General features: G+C 47.5%; 1 protein-coding gene and 1 long non-coding RNA gene across 5 annotated transcripts in view; one reads left to right on the top strand and one right to left on the bottom strand.

Annotated features, from left to right (window-relative positions):
- Positions 1-24939, top strand: part of LOC118918772 (uncharacterized) — a 478090-nt gene that overhangs the window by 123741 nt on the left and 329410 nt on the right. The window lies entirely within an intron of this gene.
- On the bottom strand, positions 22061-24525 carry LOC118915894 (BTB/POZ domain-containing protein 10). Of its 2 annotated transcripts, none has more exons than XM_057492811.1 (2): positions 24357-24525; positions 22061-24198 (listed from the first exon to the last, which is right to left on the bottom strand). In XM_057492811.1, the coding sequence occupies exon 2, from the start codon at positions 24153-24155 to the stop codon at positions 22872-22874; it is 1284 nt and encodes a 427-aa protein (XP_057348794.1). In that variant the 5' UTR covers positions 24156-24198; positions 24357-24525; the 3' UTR covers positions 22061-22871. The 2 variants fall into 2 exon arrangements, with proteins under 2 accessions (XP_057348794.1, XP_057348795.1); XM_057492812.1 differs by having other exon boundaries at positions 22061-23715.

Raw genomic sequence — 24939 nt, 5'->3', positions numbered from 1 at the left:
CTTCAATTTTTCTGAGGGTTGCACATCCTCAAAGAGAAAGCTGGAGAAGTGAGGTTGGCAGTAAGGAATGACCCCTCCGGTTGCTGTGAGGAGAGCAGGCATGTCTTAGGAGGTCAGGTGTGACCCCAGGGGGCAAACAGGGTGGTGTTCAAAATGTGGTCTCCCCCAACCTTCATTCTCCTTTGTTTCACAAGTCACAGGGGACTTGTGCAGGGCTCTGGAGGCTCCCCGTGTTGAGGCTTTTGGGGACCGCATTGTGTAAATGGATTTGCTCCTCCATCCCCTGCAGGGTAAGGAGTCTGTTTCTGGCATCTCAGCCAGTTCCTTCTTGTCCATTTGTTTTCCTCCAGTATTTTGTTGCTCTTGTCTCCTTGCTCATACTCTTCATGTGTGTTGGTTTATTTTTTACTTTTTTCAAAAACTTCAATTTTTAGAACAGTTTTAGATTCACAGCAAAATGAGGTGCATGGTAGAGGGATTCCCCATGTGTCCCCCAACCCCCATCAGTCTCCCCCACCATCTGTCCATCCATTACAGTCTGTGTATCTACATCCACACATCATTGCCTTAATACGTAGTTTACACCAGGGTTCACTCTTGGTGCCGTAATTTTATTTTTGAGCTCCTTTTACTATGACTTCAGTGGGATTTGGGAAGGGAGAGAAGATGAACATGGGTGTAAAACTCGCCTCCTTTCCCAAAAGTCACTTCCTTTTTTTAATTAAAAATTTTTCTCTCTCTCTTCCGGGCTCTGTACGGGCAAGTCTTGCCTTTGCGGGCATTTCGAGGTGCAGGGAGGGTGCAAACATGTCCCTTGGCTCACTCTGGATGCCAGGAGCAGGCTGTCGGGGCTTCCCCAAGGCAGGGTGGCAGTGAGCCCGCCTCGCACCTGGGGACTTTCCTCGGTCCCTGCCTGCCTCTCCTCCTCCCTCTGTGCCCAGAAGGCAGCTTCCTCCCTGGGGCCCCGAGCCCGTGTCACGGTTCCCTTGTCTCACCTGAATAGACTGGACATTGGTGAGTTACATTTCTCTTTTGAAAATAATCGGCACTAGCCAGGTGGGGGCAGCAAAACATGAATGGGGAGTAGAAGCTGTGGTGGCCGCCTCGCTCTGCCGGGAAACCTCAGTCTGTGGCCTCTGGCTGCACGGGCTTTCCCATTCTGCTGCGGGCGTTCTGCTCTGTGAAGTAGTTCGTGAAGGCGTGGTGCAGGCAGGCCCTGAGCAGGCCTCAGAACCTACCGGCCTCCCTTACCTAGATAGCACGCCGTCCCACCTTCTGTGAACGAAGGGCCCAGGAGCGCCAGGCGTGCTGGTGGCCAGCACTTGGAGGCTCAGCTAGGCGTGTTCTTTCCTCTTGCTGAGGCTGGGGCTGGCGCTCACCTTTCCAGAACCTGCAGCCTGGTGCTGTACTGACGCCGCGTACCTGCTGCCACATTGTCTCTGCAGCAGAAGCCGCTCTCCAGAATGAACCACCCCATCCCGCTGCCCGCATTCCTTGGCCCAGCTTTGCACTTGAGTGCCTTTGTTCCGTGCCGGTGCGGGGCAGAACAGACACTCCCCAGGATGTGATCTTTCTGTTTACAGTTTTACTCAATTTTATTTAATTGCTTCTTACCCAGTTTGGTTCTGAGATACATAAAGGCCTCTGCTGCTTCAAACCACCATCCTTTTCTCTACAAGCTTTTTCGTGTTGTGTGCTAGCTACTTCTTTTCAAGGAGGTGTGGTTCCCTATTTCCCCAGCTGCAGTCTTGCCTGTGGACCCAGCCCCCTTCCAGGTTGAGCTGGTCAAACCCCTCTTTCTCAAGCAGAAATTGAGCCAAGTCACTGTCTTGCTTGCAGCCCTTGACGCGTTCTACCGTGATGAATGAAGTCCACCTTAACCCCTGCAGGATGCCCAGGAGACACTGGTTCACTTTGTGAAATGCGTGTTGTGTCCACCACCCGCCTCCCTGGCTCACAGCCCTGCCTCCCTGACTCACTCACGTTTGAAAACAGGCTCAGTTTTGCTCCCCATTTACCTCATGCATTTCACCCTTCTCTTTACTCAACTGGTATGTCCTGGGCACCTGCTGTGCACCAAGTATTCTCCCGGATCAGCACTGGCCGAGAGAAAAAGGAGGGCCACTTGTGCAATTTAACCACATTGGAAGTAGGTAAAGAGCAAAAGGTGAAACTCATTTCAATAATTTATTTTATTTGACCCGATATGTCTAAAATATCATTGCAATGTGTAATCAACACAAAACAGATTAATACTTGCATCTTTTTATTAAAGTCTTTGAAATCTGGTGAAGACAGCACATCTCAGCTGGGACTGGTGACATTTCCTATACTCGGTGTGGCCAGTGAGCACCATGGCAGATGGTGTGGCTCTAGGTGATGAGGTCCCACAGTGAGCAGTGTTAGGTCCCTACCTTCGTGGGACCGTCTCGCTGGAGAAGGAGGCAATAAACCCAGAACAGTAGGGACTATAATTTGGGTGGGCATGCTTTCTGTGTCACTCCACCCACCCCCACTAAACTAGAAGCCTCTGGAGTGTTGCCTCTACTTAAGGCGGTGGTTAAAATGATGGGACGAAGGGTTGAATCTCATCTGCCCCTTGCTATCTCTGATAGCGAGAACACTGGCCCACATCCTAACCCATGGACCTGTGAATCTGTCACCTGAAGTGGCCAAAGGGACTTTGCAGATATGATGAAGGCTAAGCACTGGGAAATGGGGGAGATTATCCTGGATTATCCAGGAGAGCCCAGTCTAATCAGATGAGCATTTAAAAGCAGAACACTTTTCCCGGCTGCTGAACACCAGAGAGAGGGCATCATGAGGACCTGGTCTGTGCTGCTGGCTTTCATCAGTCGGAAGGGAGCCATGAGCCAAGGAGGGTGGTGGATCTAGAAGCTGGAAAAGTCAAGGGTTTTCCCGTGGAGACAGAATTTCCCTTAGTGCCGCCAGAAAGGAAGGCAGCCCTGCTGACACCGTAATTTCTAGCCCTTGAGACCCATGTTGGACTTCCGACCTGCAGAATTGTAAGATAATAAATATGTGGTGTTTTAAGCCACTAAATTTGTGATAATTTGTTATAGCAGCAATAGAAAACTATAACACTAGCTTTGGGATTAAATGATAAATAATTCACCCTTCCTGAGATTCAGAAATTAGTAGTTATATCTATGTCATGGGATTTTTCAGTGGCTAAAAATAAGATAACAGCTATAAAGCACTTGGTCCAGTGCCCAGCCCATTTAAGTGCTCACTGACTGTCAGCTCGAACTATGTGTATTGCTGCTGTTTCTCAAAGTGGAAAGCCTGCAGCAGGGACTTGGTAAATGTTTGTTGAACGAGCACAGAGTGGGCAGGTCTTCCATCACCAGCTTCCATGACGCAGCTGTTGGCTTCTTAGGGATCATCTGCCCTGTTACTTTCCAGAGTGTGGAACCCAAGGGGATTTGAGTGGTGCACAGCTGAACATGTTTTATTTCAGTAGTTATGCATTTTAATACGTATTGGGAAAATACGGCTGGCACATCAAATCCATTATTCACAGATAAAGGACAACAAAGTGAACCCATTTTTAAGAAGTGTTGTGTAAACACTAGTTCCCATGGTGCCCATAGTAGGTAAGTGGCTGAAACCCTGATGTAATCAGCCGTCCCATTCTAGAGATGGGGAGGCTGAGGCTGAGGGAAGGAGGGTGAGGGGTAGGCTGTGTGTGGCTCAGTTCTCCTGCTCATACGCTGAGCTGTTTGGAGTTGGGACTGGCCCTTTGGCCTTCATCATATCTGCAGAGTCCCTTTGGCCACTTCAGGTGACATATTCACAGGTCCATGGGTTAGGATGTGGGCCAGTGTTCTCGCTGTCACAGATAGTGAGGGGCAGATGAGATTCAACCTTTCATCCCATCATCTTAACCACTGTGTTAAGTAGAGGCAACACTCCAGAGGCTTCTAGTTTAGTGGGAGGTGGGTGGAGTGACACAGAAAGCATGCCCACCCAAATTATAGTCCCTACTGTTCTGAGTTTATTGCCTCCTTCTCCAGCGAGACGGTCCCATGAAGGTAGGGATCTAATGCTGTTCACTGCGGGACCTCATCACCTAGAGCCACACTGTCTGTCGTGGTGCTCACTGGCCACACCAGCACTAGTTTCCTTAGAAACTCATACTCAATCTTCAGGCATGGAAAGCTTTTCAAGTGAATCTCCCTCATGTTCTAGAATTAAGGGACGTCCTTGGCTCAGCCTGATCTCAGCTTTACTGATCTGGTCTCCAACCAAGGACTCGAAAACCTATACACAGGACTGTCATATTCGTTGGAACTCTTTGGTTTTGTTAAAGACTGAAACCTGACTAGAGCCAGCCCAGGCAGAGGTGTATTTATTGGCTCAAGGACGACAAGGTAGGATTGCACAACCGACCCACGGGAAGGACGAGGACGCAGCCCACCTCAGGAGCTCTGCCATCTGTTCCTTTCTCACCTCCACTGTCCCCTCTGAATGGCTGTCCACCACTCCTGGCCTTCATGCCTTAGTGTTCTACCACCAGGTATCAGACGGTCTGGTTCTTTCAGGTTCCCAGTTCCAGTGTGAAAAATCCCACAGAAGGACTCAGATTAGTCAGGCAGGGGTTGACTGTCCAACCCTAGACCAATCAGATTGGTGGGCTTTGGGTTGACTGTCCAGCCCAGGGTCACTCAGCCGTGTTCAGTAGAGGTGGGGCGGGGCAAGGCTGAGGGGGTGCATAGCCGGTTCTGCTCAAGCCACAGGTTGCTGTTCCGCCGAGGCTGTGGTGGTGGGGTGCGGGGGTCAGACCTAGGCAGAGGCAGCCTCTGCACCAGTGCGTGGCCCTGCAAAGCTCGCTTGGGTAGTTCAGACCTCTGCTTCTGTACTTACTTGTGTTTTTACTTCAGAAATATTTCCGATTTCTCTGAGCCTCAGTTCCCCCATCTATAAAAGTGGAAGTTTTGATGCTTATTTTATAAGATGTTATGAGGATTATGGGAAATAACAGGTGAGACTATCTCACGCACAATAGGGGATCAAGAAGTTTTTGCTTCTTTCTTTCCCAAGTGGCCAATTTTTCTCCTGGATTTTTGCTTAGGGAGCAGATTTATCAGCGCTTGATTGAAATCTTTCTCTTATTATTTCCTCCTGTTGATTGGAAAGAAGCAAAACTAGTTCCTTGCTATAATTATTTCTAAGACTGGTTTTAAAACATACTGGGTTAATGATAATTGGAGAACACCTAGGACATCAAAAAAATATGTAGGTCATGCTAATGGTGACTGCTGGAGTTCCTGAAATAAACATGATGGAGACTCCAGGGAAATGAGCATTATGCAAAATGCCAAAACGAATGGGGAGGAGATGCCAAAGGGAGGACTCCACGTCTTCTGGGGAAGGTGGGCATCAGACCATGGGTCACAGGCACGTGGCCCGGAGTGGACTCCCACCTTCAGAAGGGTCTCCAGTCTGCTCTCTTGCAGAATGCAGGGCAGTGGCCTTGGGAATTTAACAGACTTCTGAGGACCAGCTCAGCTGGGTAATAAGGATATAAAGAAAGGCCTTCTGTAGTGGAAGAAACCCATCTCTCCAGGAGGGGAGGAGAGCCTAGGAAACCTCTGGGTGAGGTAGACACTCTCCTTGTTGGGTAAAACAATCAGGTCCTGTCTTTAGAGTAGGCTTGGAAAAAGGCAAAGGATAATGGGTTTGGGTGCTGAGATGGAGAAGAGGTCATGAAGGATCAGGGCAGGAAGGGAAGCCTTAGGGAGAGACCCCACCCCTTCACTTACCCACTCACCTCACGGTCCCTCCATCTGTCAGCCATCCATGCATCCATCCTCTGTCCATCTGCCTTGCTGCATCCAGAATGTTCTGTTGGTCTAAGGTGGGTATAGGGTTAAGTAGTCAATGCTGGAGAAGTAGAGATGAATTCAACAAGGCCTTTCTCCTTCACCACATTCACAATCACATATTTTGTACGATGCAGTGAGTAGAAAGGTCTATATAGAAATGAAAAAAACAAGGAGGAATATTTAGAATATACAGCACATGCTAGAAACCTGATCCATTACCTCAATTACCCTTGCTTATTTTTCATCCCAGAGGTTTGTTCTACTAATAGTGTCCCTATCTTTCTGGGGGAAATTACCAGATTCAGCTTGAACTGGGGAGTTGGGAACAGTTATTCTTCCTGAAGTATACTACTTTTCTGCTACTTCCTTACCCTTAAAAAATTACTGTGACCTGACCTGCTAAAAAAGGCGGAGGTTCGGCCAGCCTGGCTCCCACTTGCCACTTGGGGGAGCTGACATGGGCGAGTGGCAAGAACACTTGTGTGGGAGTTTGGCGCCTGGGCTTCCTTTGGAGCAAGTCACTCCCCCTCTTTTGGCTGGGCCGAGCAATACTCATTTCACCCTCCCCGACGTTCCAGGGCTACAGACCCTTCCACTGTGTCTGTGTGCCTCGGCCTGTGTGCTGATACCTATGGAGCCTCCTTATTTCCTCCTCTCCCTCCAGGAGAGGGACTTGTGCCTGGCAGATAAGTCAGCAAATGTTTGTGTCTTTTCGTGACATTTCCTTAAAAAAAAAAGACCTTCTTTTGCTCACATAAAAGACCTACAATGCCCAGGACCCTTAGAGGACACCAATTCTAGCTGAGAATGGAAGGAAAAGCCATATGGCCCTTTAAGAATGTCTAAGTGCACTGACAGCATGCCAGGCTCTGAAGAAGTCCTGGACTCTGCTCTGAAACCAAGACCAGTGCTGCCCTCGAGGAACACACATTCTACCGGGGAGCTGGGCCTGGGAGCAGGTGCTGATGCGTGAGAAGGGCATCGTGGAAATGCATCCGGGGACAGAGGCTGGAGCAGCAGAGGGCTCCCAGGCAAGGGGGTGGTAAGCCGGAGTCTTGAGGCACATTGGTGGAAAGATGGGCACAGGAGAGCTCTGTTTGAGGGAAGGTGTGACAGGATACAACCGACAGGTGGTTTTACTGGCAGGTGGCAGATGCTCTTGACATTTGGGGTTCAAATGAGGACTAAATTCTTAAAGGCCTTGCATATCAAGCTAGGAGCTTTGTTTTATCCTAAAAAAGAGATCTTGGGGGTTTTAAGAGGGGAATGAGATGGTATCTTAGTTTGGATTTCCCAGAAAACAGAGCCTAACATGAGGACTTGGGAGCCTGTGTTTTATTTGGAAGGTGAGCCCAGGAAACAGAAGGGGTGTGGATAAGTGGCACAGACAGGAAAGGAAGGGCAGCGTGTTACTGAGCTGGGGGCCACTATGGGCCGGGAAGGCTTGCTGGGGTTCCCTTAGTGAACCACACAGAATATGCTCTAGAATTGTCCCACTGCATGGTGGGAGCTGGGGGCATTAACCCCCTGACTCCCTCCTTCACTGGTTGAAAGTTGCCCTCAGAGGCAATGACTCTTTGCACTTCTCGGCTGCTTCATGTAAATAAGACCTGTCCATCCTTCAAGTCCTGCCCTCATGGTCTCTGTCAGAGCATTTCACACTTAACTTGCGGGCATGCAGAGTAAATTACCATTGATGCCAAAAGACCGTGCCTGACCTTCCATCTGCCTGACTCTCCCTTTTGTGGTGGTCGTTTTTAGAGTCAAATAAGGTTTAGTCAATCATGGGCCCAGCTGGCTTTTGTGACTTCAGAGAAAGCCCAGAGGTAGAAAAACAGAGCGACATCTCACTGTGCATTTGGGATGTTGGGTGTATGCATGGGACTGTGCGTGACAGCTGCCCTTACCTCACGTGGGCTTCAGGGACGTGGGACACCTCCTGCACTGATGGTTAGACTTGCTTTTGAGAATGTCCCTTTGGTCTTAGGAGTATGGGTTGGAGGGAGCAAGACTGGCAGCAGCAGACATGTTTTATGGGAGAAATTCTCCAGTAGGTTTCTCAAGTCCAGTCAAAGCTGTGTCCTTTGAATTTTGTCATTGGCAAGTTTGGTGCTTGTCTAGGTAAAACCCAAGGAAATAGTGGGAATGGCTCTCTAGGAGGAAGACAGGGGGTGAGAAGCCAAGGCTATCCTAGTCTATATTAAAAGGTATTTTTCTCTCAACCCATTGAGTCTTAAAACTTTTATCCTTGTAAGTATGTTGAACAGCAAGATAAGCGGGTCTGGTACCAAGGAGGCAATTGAAATTTTGACCATTCCGCTTTTCCAGAACCTCTAGAAGGGAGGTAAATATTTACAGAGTTAGAGCAACCCCTAGTTATAGAGTCAAAACTTCTATCTTATTGCAGTGGTTCAACTCACCTTGTTGGGGAGAAATTAAAGATTAAATCAGAGTTTTCAAATATCCTGTGGGGTATATTGCTGTAAATGTGAGCATCCATATCAGATGCCTTTGGTCCAGGGAAAGAAAGGTTACTCTTTTTTTTCCTTGTGGAAGAATAACATTTAGACCCTACGGAGAGCTCTGTCCTTTGCATTCCCAGTGTCTCCTTTGTAATTGGGGTGATTCTTCTCTTTCTTTTATATTTTTTTTACCTGCTACTTGGTGGATATAGTTCTTCACTGCTTTGTAAAGCATCTTTCCCTAGACTTCAGGGCAAAGAGATCCCCTGCCACTCCCTGGTTATAAAAATGATGGGAGACTAAGGACAGAGCCGGGTCTGCAGAGCGATTGCTAAATGTTATGCTCCTTCCTGGAAGTGCTTGGGCCATGGCTGTGGAGTTGGCCTTCGTAGAAACTGGGTAGAGTCTAGTCTGTTTCCTGTAGCTAGTTTGTAAAAGTGTCTGCACAGTGATAGGTGTGTTCCCTGAGCCATTGCTTGCGTGTAAATAATGCTCCTCTACATTTCCAGCCCTGCCCTCACTGGCCTCTACAGGGCACCTCATATATGTGGACATGTGGAGTAGATTACCTTGGACACCAGAGGACCAGGCCTGGCCTTCTTGCCCCTGCCTGACCTTTCCCTCATTTTATTTTAGAGTCATGTAAGTTTTAGACAATCTTTTCCCCATGGACAAACAGCTTAATCTCCCTTGAGCAACAATTCTGGCACGTTAGTGTGTGTTCCTAGAATAAAGCAGTCAAGGAAGGCCTCCTGTCCATGATACTTTCATGAGATTCTGTGATTTGCACGTTGTAGGTGCTCAACAAACATTGAGTGATAGGTGTGTTCCCTGAGCCATTGTTTGCATGTAAATAATGCTCCTTTGAATTCAATGCATCCATTGAATGAACGAATGGATTGGGTAGAGCAAGATGCTGAGCTGGAAAGGAAGGCACTAACATATTAATGGTGAGGCGCTACCTAGCTTGTGAAGCACAGCGCAAAATGAAAGTTCATTGCTCCGTATTTGAAAATTACTAAGATACTTAGGACGGCCACAGCAGAGCATTCAGACAAGCGCAGGACCCTTCTAAGAGCGAAGCCCTTTGTGACTGCACAGACTGTATGTCTGTGCACCTGGGCTTGAGGGTGATTATTTTTGAGGCCTGGGATGATGGAGCAAATATAGCCCATATTTAGAAAATTCTCTATAGTGAACATGAATACTTTTAATAAACAGAAAAGAAAGTTATTTTAAAATGAAGCCCATAGAATACAATCAGCTGTATGTACTCTGGACCATGAGTGAAGAGATCTAGTTCTAACCTTCGTTCTTTTTCCACATGACCCTTCTTGAGTTTCATCCACTCTGTTTCTGATTTCCCTCCAGTACAATTACTGGGAGGGTAAGGAAGAGGTCGGAGGCCTCCTCCTGCCCTGTGATTCTGGGATACAAAGATCATCACCATGAACACGCACCCTGGGAGTCTCTTGGAGACAAAGGTTAGAAAGCTATGTGAGGACAAGACCTGCCGAGATTCCCTCCGAATCCCCCTTAGAAACTTTCATGGCCAGGCTTTCAGGAGCATAACGCTCTCCACGAGAACATCTCCTTGCCAGAAGCAGCTGGTCCCCAGGGCTTGGATGCTTTGTGTGCTTCTAAGTCAGCAAAGCAGAAGAGGACCAGCTCGGAAAGCTGCTGCCTGTCATTCTCACCCCACGCGTGTTGGGTGGGTGGGGAGGGGCCGCGTGTGGCACGCAGCCCCCTGTTTTCTTACAGCAATTGCATAAAGACTACAAATATTTGAGCTGATTGTACTTGCTTACATGCAGCAATGAATCATCTAGTGATGAGAGGCCTGAAATATGCTGGGATGAAATTAATGTCAATTGAAACAGAAAATGGATTCTAGCTCCCACCACAGTGAGCTTCAGAAGACGGGCCCAGAGAGCTCGGAGCCGACTGATGCTATTCTTAGTGGCAAAAATGCCTAAACCTCCAGGATTGCTTTTCTATTTTTATTTTCTTAAAAAGCTTTCTTTTCAGCCCCTCCTATGGGGGCCCCTTCTAATCAGACTTTGTCTGGCTTAGGGTCCTCCTTGACTTATTCTATCTCTGGGACAAAAAAAAATACAACGAAAAGGAAACTAGCACAAACCTTTAGGGTCTAAAGGAGAGGAAATATGAGGAACTGTATCCAGGAAAAGAATCTGAGGTTTATGCTTCCCCTAAGTGCAAGGTGAAGTGGCATTCAACAACCAAGGTAATATATTTTTGGGGGTGTGATGCAATTTTGAAGTTTTAACCAGTGTAACTGGTATCCCCCTTTTACTTCCTTTCTGCTGCTTTCTTCTCTGTCATCCATTTACTTACTGGATTTTGTATTTAAAAAACAGGCCATGTAGGAAATAAAAGGAACTCTTGCCTAGAGAGAGATCTGGGAGGATTCGTGGTGAGTCTGAGCAAGGCCTCCTATGCTAGAATCCCCAACGAGGATTCTCTAGGCTGAGACAGGCAGACCCAGGGGGAATACCCTGTAAGTTTAGTTGCTGGTGGGTCTCTGAGAAAAGTCCTAGGGCCTGTGAGACCCTCCTGAACCCTGCAGACATCTGTAGGGGCTCTCATACCTGCTCCAGGCCCTGCTCCTTGTCCTTCCACTGCTAATGGCTGGCCACCAGCTACCCGTCTGGAGAGTCCTGCCCACATGCCCCAGCCACCCACCAGAGCACCCTGGGAGACCAGAGTCAGCCCAGATTCTCCAGGCAAGGACATAAGCTTCAGGAGCCAGAGACCCAGGGGCCTCCAGTAAGCTCTAGAATGTACCTGAACTTAAACTTTCTCAGATGTGAAATGGGTACAGTGAAGGGTGCTCAACAGGGAGGGGAGGGAATAAGTTATAAACAGATGAAGCTCCCTGCTCCGTGTTCAGCACATGGCTGCCCGCTGTTGAGGGGAGCTCACATCCACTGCCCCCGCAAGCATCCCGGTCCTCCCTGGCTCTGGCCTGAACGCTGGATGACGCCTCAGCCTCACTCAGGCCTCACTGACTCCCTCTGTCTTCTTCAGGCCCCACCTTCACTTGGGACTGAACCCACTTAAGAAACAGAGGTCTAGAGCCAGAAGCTTTTGGAGACCTTCACAGCAGTTTGTTTTTCCTCTTCTCAGAATGAGAAAGGCATTCTGGGACTGTGAGAGCCCAGCCCCTAGAAGGAGGGCAGTGTCATGGCAAGTGGTGTATCGACCAGCCTGGTGTAGGGTTAGCGGGTAAACCCTGTGGGTTCCGGCTGATGTCCGACCCTGAGGACTTGGTGGCTGTGGTAAATCCCTTATCTTTGTGACTCAGTTTCCTCATCAGTAAACATGGTGATAACACCTTCATGGACTGCAGGATTGCATGAGTCAGCACATGTAAATAGCTTAGGAAGATGCTAGGCACGGGGATGTGTTCAGAAGTGCTTACTCTAATCGTGTCAGCTGGCTGGCTGCCTCTCCTTGCGTCTTGGTTTGCCTTGCTGATCTAACATGGCTTTCCAGGAAGGGTCAGGTCTTCTTGCTGGCCTCTCTAAGGACCAGCCTTTCCATAGGACTCCTGGGCCTGGGCCTGCCCCGGGGACTGGGATCCCCGTGGACGTCCTGGCCCCTCTGCCTCTCCCCCCTGTGTCCTCAGCCTTCTGTCTCTGTGCCTCCTGCTTCCTCAGGCCTTGGTTTCTCCATGACTCTCCATGACCTCTTACTTCTCCTTAGAGAGCTTCTTGGGATGGACTTCAGAAGCTGATTCTGAAAGAAAAATTCAAATTTGAGAGATTATTTGGGAGACAGTTCCGAGAAATTCAGGAAAGCAGGAGAGGATGTGAGGAGAGACAAACAAGGAGGCCAGGAAAGGATGTGTCATCAGCACGGCACCGCTTCGGGCAGCTGCAGCCCCCTCCCTTTGGGGGACTCCTCCAGGGCGGTCTGCATGAAGGGCAGGAGAGTGAGGGCATTGATGTACCAAATCTCACTAGTCACTGTCATGGCTACTTGTGGGGGCATCAACTCTTCATCACTTCTGGCTTCCTCTATACGTTGGCCATGCGCACTCCTGCAGGGAGGATTGCGAGCTCGCCGAGAGCAGCTTTCAGCATATGGAGGTGGGGACCTAGAGGGCATGGGTGGGGCTTGCACAGCACCTGCTATGACCCCTCATTACTCAGCAACATCCTTTCTCTCTGTGTCACAAGTCCAGACATGGCACGGGGAGGGGAGAAAGTGCAGAATTCTTAGGAACAAAAGAGGGAAAGAGAAAGTGAGAGAGAGAATAAGAACGGGAGTATGAATCAGCAAGCCATGCCATCTCTGCTCCATCCTTGGTCTGATCACCGTGGCCAGGAGGGGCAATCGTGTGTTCCACCTGGACTATGTTCATCTCAATGGCCTATTGGCTATTCCTTTTAGGCATCTTTTTTAGAATTGCCCATGGGCTAGGGTGATAGCAGTGGGTTTGCTCCGACAGCTTGAGGAGAAGAGAGGTGAAATCAGATGGTCTCAGCCTTGTTCCTAGTTTCCCCAGCACTGCATCAGCAAGCTACACTGAATTCCTTCCTGCTCAAAAGCTGAGGTGATGAAAAGTCACAAAAAACCCAGATGAAGCCCTGGGATAATGGCCAGCCCAGAGCTGTTGTTACACCTTAATACACGCCTCATCTTGGCTGCATCTAACCACGAGAGAAGTCACATGTGGCCGTGCTGTTTTCTTCCTCCTTTGCGAAGAAATGGAAGAGGAAGTAACCGCTTGTAGCCCCTGACATGTTTCTTGCTCCAGGGTGAATCACAGCTAGGAATGGCAGAGTATCTTGGGAAAACTCTACTGGAAGAAAAATTAATCAAGATGTAATAGTCTGGAAGCAGAATCATTTTGAAGCTTGTTTGGGAAGGGCTCTTCTAGAACAATGATATTTGAACTTAAATGAGTGTGCAAGTCACCTGGGGATCTTGCTAAGATAGAGACTCCGATCCAGCAGGCCTTAGATGGGGCCAGGGCATCTGGACTTTCTGACAAGCTCCAGAGCAGGACCCATGCTGCCAGTCCAGGGACTTTGAGTAGCAAGGGCTTCACCTTTAGGTTTAGACATCAGTGGATTCAAATCTAAGCTCTGCTGCTTCCTAGGTAAAGGGAGTTGGATTAGTTACATAGCTTGTCTGAGTTTCTGTTCTTTGATACTGAGAATGGGGAACAGAATTCTTACCCCTCTGGGTTGTGAGGATGTGAGTGGGTAGTGTGCACCAGTGACCACACGTGTCCCATTCCACAGTATAATTACACTGCACTCTTTCCCTTCTCACGCTGGTCATCTCTCCACCCTGGGCAGTGGTGTCTGCCACATTCACCTAACAGCAGGAGGGCCATTCACTGAAGACTAGCCTGGGACAGAGGTCACCTGCTTTGTGAAAAGCAGGCTTATGCAGGGCTGCTATGCAGCCTTGGGCTGGCCACTGCAGGCGAGATGACAAGTGTGGCTGTCTTTAAGAGACAGGCAAGTGAATTCAGAGTATGAGTAGGGGCAGGAGTTCAGCCTGTCCTGTGGCATCTGAGTGGGATCTGGTCACCCCACCCTTGTCCTGCTCAGGGAGCATCCGCTAGAACCCATTTCCTCACTCTCAGTTCCTTTCTGATTTCTGCACTTGGTCCCCTATTCCTGTGCCGACCAGCCCATACCCCCGTGCTCAGTTTACAACATTCCTGGGCTTCAGTTGTGAGGGTCACTCATCTCCAGATAGTCTTACCCAAGCAAAAACTTTTTTCCTTTCTGTCAATCTCCTCATTTCCTGGCCAATGAGCAATTCCCTCTCTGAGCTTCAGTTTCCCCATGCTGCATAATGCTGCAAGCAAGACCTACATACTTAATAACTCTTCCCTATCAATAGCTACAGCAGTCCCAACAGTGCTTCTGTTTTTGTTTTCCTGAACTCCTTTTATCAGTCTTCTTTGCACTTTATCACTGACCATGAAGATCCAGGTCCTTGCTTTTGATCCTGCTTCACTTCATGTAGGGCTGCCACATTCACATACAGTGGTGCCCCCTGGAGTTGTGCAGTGCACAGCCTGCACAGATATACTTTGGAGCCTTGTGTGGACCTACTGTTTTGGAGACAGAACCACCCCATGCTCTAGGTTCCAAACCTGTCCCATACCCACTCCCAGGTCTGAAGACCCCAGTGTGGTCCAAGCTCCTGCCTTTCCCTCAGCCTAAGGAGTTGAGTTCCAGAGTGAAGCCAGGGGAGGCCAGGCTAACACCAAAAGAGGGGTACAAGGTGCATGTACACGAAGCCAGGTGACAAAACCAGCACTCAGTGCTGCAAGCCTTTTTTGAGCCTTATACTTCAGGCTTCATGTTGTAACTCGGTATTCTAATAAGTATTAGGATTTGCTATTCTTCAGAAAGTGATTTTGCTCAGCCTAGAAATACCATCTTAAATCAGTTAATTTTGGTCAGTAGATTTCAAGCTCTGGTTGTTCAGCATTTGCCTCTGTTATATCCAGAGCAAGAAGGCAAATATCAACGAGGCCTCCATCAGCCTCAGTGCCTAATGCCATTTCCTTTTGGTGGAGTTTGCTTTAATAGCTTTGTTTCAGAGTCGCTGTTCATGTTTCAATGTCATTGTTCTTGCCAGCAAGGAGTCCACAGGATCACCCACCATATTTCATGCTGGAGTTATGTAAATGAGACTTGATAGGTTAATCATATTTAAGGTAAGAAACAGGAGTGTACAATCTTATTTTCTGGCCAAAGGAAAATCTTATGGATGTGTGAGCAAGGGGAAGAAGAATTGTGTTCTGTACATGGAAAACAGAACCACACGCATGCAAAGACTCCCCGCTGTCCAGAGTAAGAACAGCAGACACATGGCACGTATGCTGCGGGGCTCTGGGGCCAGTTGGGGCTAGTGCGTGAAAGCCGACTGGGTGCGTTTCTTCCCAGCTGTGCCTTCAGTGACATCATGTTGGTGCTTTTAAATTGGCCATGGTGGGAGCATTTTTACTCTGGAAATTGGCTGGTGACACAAATCAGGGCTTTTCTTCTTTTTAGAGAACAGTTGTTAAATATTTACTAGGAATGTCGCTAAGAATGGATCACCACTTCCCCCTCCTCACTTATGGCAGAAAATACTGATGGATTCTAGAACATTTTCCCCTTTTGAGCACAGATGAGGCTCCTAATGTTTTCTAGTACATCTTCCAGCCAGCGATTACCAATGAGTTGGTGTCAGATCAGGGAAAAAAACTCAGTAAAATCTACTTACCTTGGGTCAGTGTGTCCTGCACAGAGCCTCTAAATGGAGTAGAATCGTAGACCTCACCCTTGTGAATTTTGGATAAGTCTTTAAAATGTCCCCAAATACTTTTTTGAGCACATGATAATAACTGCCTTCTTATATGGCTAATTAAGGACAGAAAGCAAACAATAGCAATAAAATACCTTCCACCATCTGTATCACAATCATTTCATTAAAGAAGGAAATCTTAACTCCACCCTCTAGGTATCAACTATATAATCTAAGAATAGAGGCAATTCCATTGAAGTGAATAAATGCTGCTTTGTTTTTCTCCTTTGCTCATCCCAGTGTAAAGTTGCTCTTGGACCAGCCTCAAGTCTGTGGACATGTGTTTGGGAACAACACGCTCTCAGAGTTCCAAGGACATTGCCTGAAGCCAGCGATTACAGTAGCCACGCTCTCCACTTGGCGAAGTGGAAGAGATGATGGATGAGATGAGGCATGTGAAAACGCTTTCTGTAGGGGTAGAGAGTTTTACAAAGTATGACAATCTTGCCATTTTGTAACCACTTTGCTTCACTGGTGCTGTGTCTCTCCAGTGGGACTAGCCACATAGAGGGTACTGCCCTACACTAGTGGAAATTTAGTATGTAACCCAATCCCTGTATGTTTACAGTGTGCTTTGTGAAGATGGAGCTGTTTATATGCTGGATTATCTACAATATTAGGAATAAAATCAGTGAATTCAAGAAAGGGGATCACTAAATTATTCCTTCACTTGTTCATTCAGCTGATGTTTCTAAGGCACGTGATGAGCACCTTTGTGTGACATCCTCACCCGCCCCCCCGCACCCCCCTCACCAGCCTCATTTCCTTGAGTCTGATTCCTGCCACGTGACAGCTCCGTTTATCGCACAAGAGGGAAAGCTGCTCTGGTCACTCCCCTCCTTCAAGTCCTCAGGAGCTCACCTTGTGTTCAGGGGACCTCCAGCTCCTCATGTGACACCCGAGCCCTCTCCCACCCAGTCATCATCTGCTCCCCCAGTTCACCCCCCTTCCACCTGGCTCTCCCGCGAGTGCCTCGTCCTGCGGACATGCCAGCTGTCTTTCCTTCCCTGACACTTCTTTTCTCTCTCGTCTCTTCTCCTTGGTGAGACTATGCTCTCTACCCAGACTACCCACGCCTTAGACTGTCTCACTCCTATTCTTTTTTTAATGTTTCAATCAGGAACAGCCTTCTTTAGAAAGTCATCTGAGCACTTCCTGGATCTATACCCCAGTGATAGCACACATCTTGCTAAACCCTCTTGTTCGTTTCCTAGACCCTCCTGCTCATCTCAGAGTTCCTTGAAAACAGTATCGATGAATTGGAGCTCAGAAGTTACTCTATAGATTTCTTCCTTTAGCATTTCCAAAATAGAGATGAAAGCACAGAGAAGGACAGAAAATTGCTTGAGGTCACACCCCAGTGATAGCACACATCTTGCTAAACCCTCTTGTTCGTTTCCTAGACCCTCCTGCTCATCTCAGAGTTCCTTGAAAACAGTATCAATGAACTGGAGCTCAGAAGTTACTCTATAAATTTCTTCCTTTAGCATTTCCAAAATAGAGATGAAAGCACAGAGAGGGACAGAAAATTGCTTGAGGTCACACAGCAAGTTAACAGCAAAGTTGGAACTGGTTTAAGTATCCTGATATAGTCTGTCCAGCTCCTGCAGTCCGGAAGCCCCAGAGCTGGAATTTGAATCCAGTTATGTCTAAATCCTAAGGGAAATCCCTGGCTACTTGCAGCATGGGCTCTGCTATGGAGCTTGTTAGAAAATCCAGATTCCCGGGCTTCACCTGAGATTTGCTAAATCAGAATCTATAGCTTGGCAAGATCCCCAGGTGAACTGTGTGCTCATTTAAGTTTGCATATCATTGTTCTAGAAGAGCCCTTTCCAGACATGCTTTAAAATGATTCTGCTTCCAGACTAATTGCCTCTTGATTCATTTTTCTGCTGGTAGGGTTTGGCCCAGATATTCTGCCATTCCTTGTCATATAGTAGGTGTTGAAGCATTTGTTGAATGAACGAGCAGGGATACACTAAGCAGAAAAAGAGAAAGAACATTCCAGAGGAAGGGAATACGACAAATAAAAATAAGCCATCGTTGGGGAGGATGTCATGTTGTGAGAAGAGGGTAACAGCCAGGGTGTCTGGGAGAGAGGAGCCGGGTCTGGGCAGGTAAGACTGGAAAGGTGGCTTGGAGTCAGCTCCCGAAGGATCTGGAATGTCATGTCTGGGGACCTGGACTTCATTTTAAGCAGCAGAGAGGTTTTGGAGCAAGGGGATACAAACAACAGGCTTGTCTGTTACAAAGAATATTCTGGAAGCAGACAGACCATGGAATGGTGCGGTGGGGCAACTGGAGTCGGGCACGCCAGTGGCTGCTGTTGTGGTGATCCGCGAAACGGACAGTGATGATCTCATCTGGAGTAAGGAGCTGGCAGCAAGAGTGGAGAGTGGGGGCATTTGAGTCTGCAGTTCTGCACACAGAGCACGCAGAGAATCCCAGAAGCAGCTTTGGGACATTAAGAGCAGATGTTCCTTCGCGGGATGTGGCAGAGGCGGCGATCAGGTGTGCTGTACTAGGGAGGCCTGAGATATAAATTGGTACCGTTCTGAAAAATCATCCGAGGAGTCCGACTGTGCAGCTAACATGTAGCTGGTTTTATTGGGAACAAGCAGCGATGTTTAAGTGGTGTGCATTCTCCGCGTTTGTAGATTTGGAACATATTGTGATGTTTCCCTTTGCCCGCTGTCCATTAGGAAAATGTAACTCTTATAAAAACGTTGCTGTTGCTTGGAACATTTTTCATTAGTGCAAATTTATTTCAAAATTGACTGCAAATTATATTGTATTTTGTTTGAAAGAACTTCCTGAATTAAAATAGGAAGCCAAGTATGCAGTACTCAGTGTGAAGCAGAAGTTCAATTACCTGGAATTATGATGTGTTCTTCTCCCTGTGTGTATAGATGGCATCTCCTATGTAAAGGATTCCAGTGCTGGAAGTTGCTTTACTGATGGTTTTGTTCCCAAAATAGAGAGGAAAGCACAGAGAGGGACAGAAAATTGCCAGAGGTCACATAGCAAGTTAATGGCAAGGTTGGAGGAAAAAAATGTGTTTCTGAATTTCCATTTTGCAGAATTTTCAGTAGTTCTTTTTCTACAGATGAACATTAGAAAATAACTTAGCATCAGAGATTCCAGGAGGGATCTAAAGAGAAAATATGTCTGGAGATACCAACCACAGCCTCCAGTTCATGACACCAAAGATTCTAGAAAGGATAGCAGGGCCACCACACGTTGTATTTTTCAGTGTTGTTCATAAGAGTGGCCTACTACAGTCCTACTTCTTGATCAAATCTAACTTCGTGAAGGCTGTTTTATTGGACTTCCACTTACCTTGCACAGGTGAGCCCTGGGGTGAGTACTAAGGCCAGAGCCAAGGCTTTAGTCTTCCTCACCACCGTGGACAATGCGTTGCCAAGTTCTGCTGATTTACAGCCCAGAGGTCTCTGGAATATATCTTCTCCACTGCTTCTCCTCTGCAGCTATTCCACACCAAGCCCAAGTTCAACACCCTCCCTGGGACCATTGCAATAGCCCACTGCTCAATCGCTTTCACACCACTCTTGACTAAAACGACAGTCCAGTCCCCCCATAGCAGAGAGATTTAGTTTTTTTTTTTCTTCTTTTTTTTCAAAACTCAAACCTAATCATGTCCACCTGTTACCCCATCCAAAACCCTCCCCATGGCCTGGGCCTGGTGTAGTCTGGCCCCTCCCAGTCTCTAGCCTGCTCACCTTCCAGTCCCTGTCCCATTCTCCTCTCCTGCCCACAGGGTTCCCTTCAGCCCGTATTTGCCAGGTGCCCTCCTGCTGCGGGCTTTTACACAGACTGCCTGTGCTGCCCCCAGCCCTCCAACCTGCCTTTGACTATTTAATGCCAACTCATCCTTCAGACCTCAGAACTTACCTCCTTTTTCACATAAATCTTTTGCTGATCCTCAGATTAAATCAGCTTCCCACGTGACTCCCTGGCACAGTCCCTGTGTCCATGCTGTGGTGGATGAGACTGGGGGACTGTCTCAGCGCTTGAGTGGTGGGTGCGTGGCGGTGAGTCTAGAAGGGTCACGGCCTTATCTCACCGGATGGTTTTGATGTCTGAGGTTCAGGTCTGGGTACCCAATGCTCTCTTTACTCCTGAGCAACCACATAAAGGCAGACCTTTCTCAGATCCCTCTGTTGGTTTTTCAAGATGTTCCTGTTACATTACCAACGGTCCTGGCTTTTTCTGTCACCACATCTGAGGTTGTACAGAAATTTTATCCTAGCAGCCAGAGTAGAGACTGGGGAAGTGGGGAGGATGAAGTGGGCAGCTCCCAATTTCATTCACCTTTTAATCCATGTCCTCGCCAACACTTGAGGCAGAAAAGGAGGAGGGCTCCTGGGGTCCTTATAATTTGCTCTTGGATTTTTGGCTCCTGAAGCTCCAAAGCTGGGCTGCCACTGCTTCTCCCCCACCCCACCCTCTGCAGATCACCACACGGGCACATCAGCAGCACATGCTCACTCCTGCTTTCTCAGGGAAGGTGGACAAGGACGTGTCATAACTGAGGGTCTCCCTTCTGCGGTGGCCAGCACGCCCTGCTGGGAGCTCTGAGTATCTTAGCACTTGAAAGAGTGAAATGAAATGGTGTAAATGAATGTGCCGTTGAGAATGCCCCACTCCTTTAGTTTATGATTTGGGATCACATTTCACTCAATTCTGCCAAGTCACAGAGTGATTTGTGATAACACATTCTGGCAATCATTTAGCAGAACCAGAATGTTATTTGAATGGGGTTGCAGAAACTCCAGCTCTGAAGAGTCCCCGCAGGGAGTTTGTTCAATGCAACAACTGCTTATTTACTGATTACCCCTTGGGAAGTTGGACCTGATCTCCCCTCTGCTCTGTCCTTTCCAGGCTGGCCTGCCAGACCCTCCTTAACTCCTTGTTCTCCATTGCCTCAGGCCCTGAAATGCCCTCCTGTCTCCCTCTGAAGGGATCACCACACTGACGGCAGGAGCTCACATCTATCGAGTGCTTACAAAGGGCAAATACTGTGCTTATTTGCTTCATCTCATTTAATACAACCATCCTACAATAGGTAGCTCTTACTACCTTTACTGTACAGGAGAAGAAACGGAAGTTCTGAGAGGTTAACTGGCTTCCTGGAGGTTAACTGTGGTGGTGGAGCTGGGATTTAACTCCACGTCTGTCAAAATCCCAAAGGTTGAGGGGAAGCATTATTGTGGCAATAAGGCATAAAGAGAGACCGGGTGGAGGCCTGGGACTCGGCCTTGCAGAAGAGGCAGCACGCAGGGTGCTGTGGGGCTGTGTGGGGCCTTAGGGCAGATGTTAGCTCCATAAAGTAAAGGAGTTTTCCAACAAAATGAAAGGGCCCCTTTCCCTGGGGTGAACAAGGCTGTTACCAGAGCTGCCTGGGAGGTTGGATGGCACAGAAGCTAGGATTCTTTCTAATCCTCAAATGCTGATTCTCTTACACACCACAGTTCTACTCTCAAGGTCCCAAGGATGCAGTTGTACCACATGTGGTGCAATTGATTTTTCACGTCTTACACAGCATGTCCATCGTGACAGGATTACAGCACTGCCCTTGCTGTTGATGGTGTCACCGGGCACCATTAATTGAGTTTGCAATGGCAGCCAAGGGGATTGGGTGACAGGCTTAAAATCCCCAGGGCTTTCCTTAAGAATCTTGCTAACCACAGGTATGTTCCCAAACTTGAACTCCATTTTCTCCCTTTCTTTCAGCATAACAAGTAAGAGCCTGAGGATCAGAAATTGGCAGAACTTGTTTACATCTGACTCTGCCACTTACCAGCTGTGTGAACTTGGGCAAGTCATGTCCTTTCTCTGAGCCTGTCTCCTGCCTCTAAAATGAAGTTTACAATGGCTATGCTATGCGTCGCTGTGCAGACAAAATGATAAAATGCAGCTGAAGTATTTGGTATGGTGCTTGGCACACAGTCTATAATCTATAAAAGGTTATATACTTTTGTCATTACTGTGCTTTACTCCATGTCACTCACTGTGCGACACACCACCTATTATTATTCCTGGTGCTCACAGCGACATAAATTATATTCATTTAAATAAATGATCTGCAGGCTCCCAGAGGTTAAGTCACTAGCCCAAGGTCATTCAGCTCAAAGAGTGACCTTTAATCTCCATCTCTTCAGGTTCTGCTCTCTTGCTGTGCCCTACAGAGTGCACCTTGCATGGTTACACTGCCCTTTTGAGGCTGGTGATCTCCCACACACGCTATGCCTGGAGATGTCCACCGATACCTTCTGACTGAACAGGCAGGCGCCGGGACCCCATCATCTCTGTCATTCTTTCCTCTGCCACAGAGGGACCACATTCCTTCCTCTCTCTTTTTTTTTTTTTAAAATTTTTTTATCATTAAAACAATGGAATTTTATTTTGATGAAAAACTTGAGTTTACAATCATTTAGTAAATGAAGAGCAACACTTCATTTTCCTATCCCATAACTTGTAAGAAAAAAAAGCATTAGTAAATAAATATCTGTGAACAGATTAAGGGTAAGGCAGACTGGATAATAAACCAACTCTGATGTTCACACTCCCTGCATGTGACACATTCTAAAAAGGTGAAAATGGCACTGGAGGGAACCAATAAGATACAGGCATTGAATCTCATCCTTATCATTCAAATAAGCCCAGTGATAAAAATTCATTTTTCTGCTCATCTTGGGCAGCAAACTATACACATTTTACTGAAGGAAAATTTTGATAGAAGCACTTACTTAAGTTATATTGCGCATCACAACTATAAAAATGGCTTGAACAGTTCCATTTAACCACCATTTATAAAGTGCAACTATATAATACTCTACATTTTATCTGGGATGTCATGAATGTCAATCTAGACTGAAAATACCCCAGCTGCCAATTTCCACCACTTCTGAAAAGATCTAGATGTGTGAAAAAGAACTGTCCCCCATACAAAGAACCAATTTCACAAACCTACTGGTAAACAAAGACATTTATGTAACTGGAACCTCAGGATGGTAGAGCTGTACTCTCTTAAAAAACCATTCAGCTACCTTTGGTCTTCAAAAAAGCCTACACTGCAATTACTAAACACTGTTATGTGCATCTCACAGTGAGGAGAGCGGCTTGCAGTGCAGAATGAGGAGAGTGCAACGTCACTGTGAAAAGTAGCATGCTATGGTTTCCAGGAACGTCGACGTCACAGCATTGGGTTCTGGGCATCAGGGTCGAGGTCATTACTGCCAGAAGGGGGATGGACAGGGAGAATATCCAGCTCATCGACTTGTGGAGTGGGGTGCATGACTACCAGCTGGTCCTGAGGAATGTCAGCGGCAGCTGCTGCAAGATTGGTGATAGATTTACTCTTTACACATTGAAAGTCTACATGCCGACTCTTTCCTTCTTCCTTCTCCCAGGACATTCGAATAAAGGGTCTTTGGACATAATTGTAAATCACTTCTGGGCGGCCCCCAGGCCTTTTCTTTACTTTTTCTTTGTAGGTAGGATAACCTTCTATTCCCAGTCTAATCTTCTTAAGACCCCTCTCCTTCAAAACTGATTTGGCCACATCTCTGTTTTCAATGTACTTGAAAAATCTATATAATTTTGTGCTATAAATAATTTGTGAATACTCCTCTCCCATCTGTGGTGGATACTCTTCATCCCAATCAACCACATCATCGTCTGTAAGCACCACTATGTGGCATTCTCGTTCCCCACTCTGGGCACTAGCTACCATGAGAGGCAGGATCATTTCTTCCAGATAAAATTCAAACTGTCTACGAGCACCATCATTTGATAACTCATGCATTAGGGCACTGAGATCTCTACATTTAATAGTACTATATTCAAAAGAGATACAAAGATAGTCACATGCTTCTCTCAGTTCAGGAATAGAAATGCCATCAGGACAACGGATTATTCCTGTTTTATAGTAATCTAGAATAGCTCGAAACACAGTGGATCCAATTCCCTCTGCCACCTCATACTCTCCCTTCTCATTGGGACGTGTAAAGTTATGTTCTCTGCCAGATCCAAACATCCTGCCCAACATTGTGTTTGGCTGTGCAGTAAAAATGGATGGGTCCACAACAAATCTAGTGTTATCCACTATTAGCGTCACTCGTTCTGATGTTCGTACACTCCGGGCTCCCTCTTTTGCGTTTTCATATACAAACACCATCTCCCCAGACGCCTTACAGCTGCCATCGGAACTTGACTGACTACTGTTCCTGCTACTGTTACCAGCACTGCTACTGGAACCATTTGGAGATGCTTTCTGAGGTCGAGGACTACTTGGACGAGAGGAACTGTGATCTTTTTCTCGTTCAACATGGTGCTGTCGTGTTGGGGAAGTAACATTTCTAATACACGGAGTAAGCTGAGATTCCGTTCTTTCATGAGATGAATCTCGTGATCTATCACTGGACCTCCGTCTGTCTCTCGATCTCTCATGTCCCCCACTAGTACTATGTAGACTCATTTTGGTGTGGTTGACAACTCCTTTAGCAACACGTGAGGGGGTACTTGAATGTTTACAAAGTTTATGAGGTCTACTATGCAATTTCCGATCCCAGTTCTCTGGATCACTGGAGTTACTGTCAAAAGGATGAGGCCGTCCTGCCATCCCACTTCAAGCTTCCTCACACTACTGCTCTGGGAGCACACATGTAGCACCCATAACCTGCAGTGCCTCTTGAATGCCCACTCGGTGGCTAGACAAAGGCAGGGGCTAGCGACACCTCCGCTTCCTCCTCAACCGGATCCCTTCCGAGGTGTCAGTGGTGGAAGCCGCTCGGGCGGTGGTGGCTACCAGTGCCGCTCCGGCAGGTTGCAGGCCGGCTCCTAAGCCTCTTCTCTCCTTCCTCTCTTTTGTCTTTCAGTCTCCCCGCATGTGACAGAGGAGGTTTAGACCAACCAGATGTCCGCAGTCCCTTTTTCACTGGTAACTGGCTCTTGAATAGCACTAAGCATCTATTAAGTAATCTGTGACTCTTCACACTAGTACTAGCACTTGGGCAAGGCAAGCAAGGCCCCGAGGGCACAAGACTAAAGGAGGCGTGCACTGGGAGGGCTGCACCAGCAGAGGGTTGGCGCCTGCGCGTGTGTGCCTCCAGACACCTGCCCCTGGCATCTCTTTTCTCCCCTTGGGCACAGTCCTGCTCACAGGATAGGTACAAGTATTAATGACTTGATGACCAAAGCAGATTTTCTTTTGTCTTTTTAAACAACAGTGATGTGTACACTGATACTTTTTAATAAGAATT

This window comes from Manis pentadactyla, chromosome 15 (assembly GCF_030020395.1).
Source record: "Manis pentadactyla isolate mManPen7 chromosome 15, mManPen7.hap1, whole genome shotgun sequence".
NCBI lineage: Eukaryota > Metazoa > Chordata > Mammalia > Pholidota > Manidae > Manis > Manis pentadactyla.
Note: the sequence above shows the minus strand (reverse complement) of the source record. Positions and strands in the feature narration are given on the sequence as shown.

Coding starts and splice junctions, on each gene's coding strand:
- LOC118915894 (XM_057492811.1), bottom strand. CDS start 24,155: ATGAGTCTACATAGTACTAGTGGGGGACATGAGAGATCGAGAGACAGA.